General features: G+C 44.2%; 1 protein-coding gene across 1 annotated transcript; it reads right to left on the bottom strand.

The window, feature by feature from the left end:
- Nucleotides 1-110: 110 nt before the first annotated feature.
- Nucleotides 111-887, bottom strand: LOC106532199 (general transcription factor II-I repeat domain-containing protein 2A; the record flags this gene model as incomplete). Its single annotated transcript, XM_014028221.1, is given in 1 exon segment — nucleotides 111-887. A coding segment is annotated over 1 exon segment (658 nt), but the record flags the coding sequence as incomplete, so codon positions are not given.
- Between the last annotated feature and the right edge of the window lie 2,195 nt (nucleotides 888-3,082).

Genomic DNA, 3,082 nt, shown 5'->3' with positions numbered 1-3,082 from the left:
GGAAAAGGTTGATTTACATTTTTGTGTTTAACACCTGGACTGAACTGTCTCAAAATATTTTAAGAATTTAAATCTGAACACATTTAATAATAGAACATTTTTTATGCAATCCCTTATTTATTTTATGCTCAGTGAGAGAAGTGAGCTCTTGCTYGTCCTGCCAGAATTTTAAACCTGGGCTTGAATGGAGTCAGAGCCATTCTCATGCATGTGTGGAGGTGCTCATTGGTCAGCCTGGAAGGGTATTTTTTTTAATTATGTTCATTGTGGAGAAAGCTGCTTCACAGTTGTGAGTGGRGCCAAACATGGTCAAGATCTGCAAGGCTACTTGCTTCAGACCTGGGAAAGCGGAATCAGGAACCATCTGGAGCCAGAAAGTGGAAGGATCAGTCCTGACAAACAGCTCCTTCAGGGACAAATCTGCTTGGAGGTCAACTAACTGCATCTGTAAATGCCCAGCATTTGCCCATTTGAAGTGCTGTGTGATTTCCTTTGAGAAGCTCCTGATGTCTGTGATGACAAATGGGTTTTGGATGAACAYGGTGAGCTGCTGTCCAACACTGAAGCTGTCAAAACGATTGTTGAAGTTTACAATGAGCTTCTCAATAAACTCAACAAAAGAAGACACATCTCTCTGTCCCTGAACCTGTTCCTGCACTGCAGGGAAGTGGACACAGTCTTCCTGCAGGTCTTCCTTGAACATCTCAAGTTTTCTCTGAAAGGCACGGACAGCTGTCATCAGTTCACAAATTGAATTATCCTTGCCCTGTACCCTCAAGTTCAGGTCATTTAAATGTGAGGTAAAGTCAACCAAAAAGGCCACGTTGTCCTGTTGTTCCTCATTTTCTAGAAATTTAGAAAACTGTGTTGCCTTCTGACTTTTTAGCACCGCCAAAAAAGATGGACCAGAAGCGTTCTAAAACCCTGCCTTTGCTGAGCCATCTCACATTGTTGTGCAGCAGAAGATCATCAACATTGGCATCAACTTCTCTGAGGAATTCCCTCAGCATGCGATGCTGGTAGGAGGAGGATGCCCGAGGAAAACTGATCATTTTCATCATTGTATTCATCACCTCAGCATGCTCACCTGACAGGGAGGCACAGAGAACCGACTGATGAATGATGCAGTGGTAAGTTAGGAGATCAGGATTGTCATTCTTCAGTCTTGCTACAGCTCCCTTTTCTTTCCCTATCATAGCAGGAGCTCCATCTGTGGTGATTGAGATCACTTTTTGGGCTCTATTCCTCTCTTGTCTAACATCCCCTTAATGGCCAGGTAGATGTCTTCTCCTGTTGTACTGGTCTGAAGAGACATGATGCCCAGCAGGTCTTCACAGAATGATTTCTGGTCTGCATTATAAAACCTAACATAAATTAAAAGCTGAGCACTGTCACACACTTCAGTGGACTCATCCACAGCCAAGCTCACCCTTTTTCATGGCTACATCAAAGCTGGGCTAGCACATCCTCTGTCAAAATGTCACTTTTTTTGGTGGCGGAGGATGCTGACATGGGGATTTGCTTTATTTTTTCACAAAGTTCTTATTTTTCTTTTCCTTCAAGAAGTGTTTCAGCAACTGTCGTCATACATTCTTTGACAACCTCTCCATCAGTAAATGGCTTTTTGTGTTGACCCAAAATCCAAGCAACTCTGAGGAACACTCATGAGCTTGCTGCTGAGCAGTGGATGTGTGGCTCAGGATCCTGGTGGACTGCTCATATTGGGCTTTGAAACTGCATATTTTCTCTGACCTTAACTCAGATTTGAATGGGTATGCTTGTTCAAAACGTTTATGCTTTGTCTCATAATGGCGTTTCACATTTCCACTTTTAATAAGTGCCACAGTTTCTGAACATATCAGACAGACAAGTTTAGTACCACCAGTGGGAAGGATAAAGCAAAATGATTCTGTCCATTCTGGATTAAATGCTCTATTTTCACTGTCCACTTTACATTTTTTAGACAACGCCATTTGTTCTTCTACTTGGGTCCATTTAACTCACTTGCCTCTGTCGTTCTTGCCTCTGTCTCGTCTGCCTGTATTACTCCTTTTCTTCACCTGCTTCTCTCTCCCCCTCCCACTCTGTGATCAGTTTTGTCCTTCTTTTTCTCTGTCTCGTCTGCCTCTATTTCTCCTTTTCTCCGCCTGCTTCTTCCTCCTCCTCCTTCCGCTCTGCGATCGGATCAATTCCTTCCTTCCTTTCCTCTGTCTCGCTTGCCTGTATTTCTCCACCTGTTTGTTTCTACTTCTCCGACTCTGTCTCGCTCCACTGTATCTCCTGCTGTCTGTTATTCTTTCAATCTTTGAATTTTCTGGGTAATTTTTCTCAAGCTCTCATTCGTCCTCGCTTTGCTTGGCGGTATCACGTGGTGTAGCGAAACTCGCAGGTAATTGGTCTGTGGCTTTCCTTTGACATTTGATCACCTACCGTACTGTAAAAGTTGCGCCGGTAAACCAGAAAGAGATCCGCGCACAAAATTTGAGCGACCACAAGATTAATCATCAAGCAGATTTATTAACAAGGGAATATTAAAAATGACATGAAACAGCAACGTGTGGAAGTTTCGTTCTTTTTCCCCCTCTCTCTAACGCAGAGGGGCAAGCAGCGGAGGGGCTGTGTGGCATGTGTGTGCGCGCGCTTGATACGTCAGTGCAGCTGGAGAATTATTAGAGGGAATATTAAAAATGACACGAAACAGCAACTTTGTATAATTATTTAAAAAATATTTAACCACCACAGAATCACTAAAGTGAGCTAATTCAGTTGTTTTGTTTGATATGAAGCAGCAGGCATCTGTCCCATAATAAAAAGCTACGTCACGGTCCGGTTCAGCTCAGCTGCTCCATGCCTATTTTGGATCAGCACTGCGGGTTCATTACGAACACGTTTACGTGAGCGGGACCTGCCCGCCTTCACCTGTGGTCTTATGAATGACCTGGGGAGGCTTAAAGCCGGACTGGTCTGTGCGGCAATTGCGCGAACTTGACTTATGAAAGGGGCTGATCATGTATTGCGTTCGGGTCCGCATGAGACCCCCCGGACCAAGGTCCGCCTATTAGTGACCTCTGCTATGGGGGAG

This window comes from Austrofundulus limnaeus, unplaced genomic scaffold, assembly GCF_001266775.1.
Source record: "Austrofundulus limnaeus strain Quisiro unplaced genomic scaffold, Austrofundulus_limnaeus-1.0 Scaffold729, whole genome shotgun sequence".
Lineage (NCBI taxonomy): Eukaryota > Metazoa > Chordata > Actinopteri > Cyprinodontiformes > Rivulidae > Austrofundulus > Austrofundulus limnaeus.
This window is presented reverse-complemented; position numbering and strand designations above follow the sequence as displayed.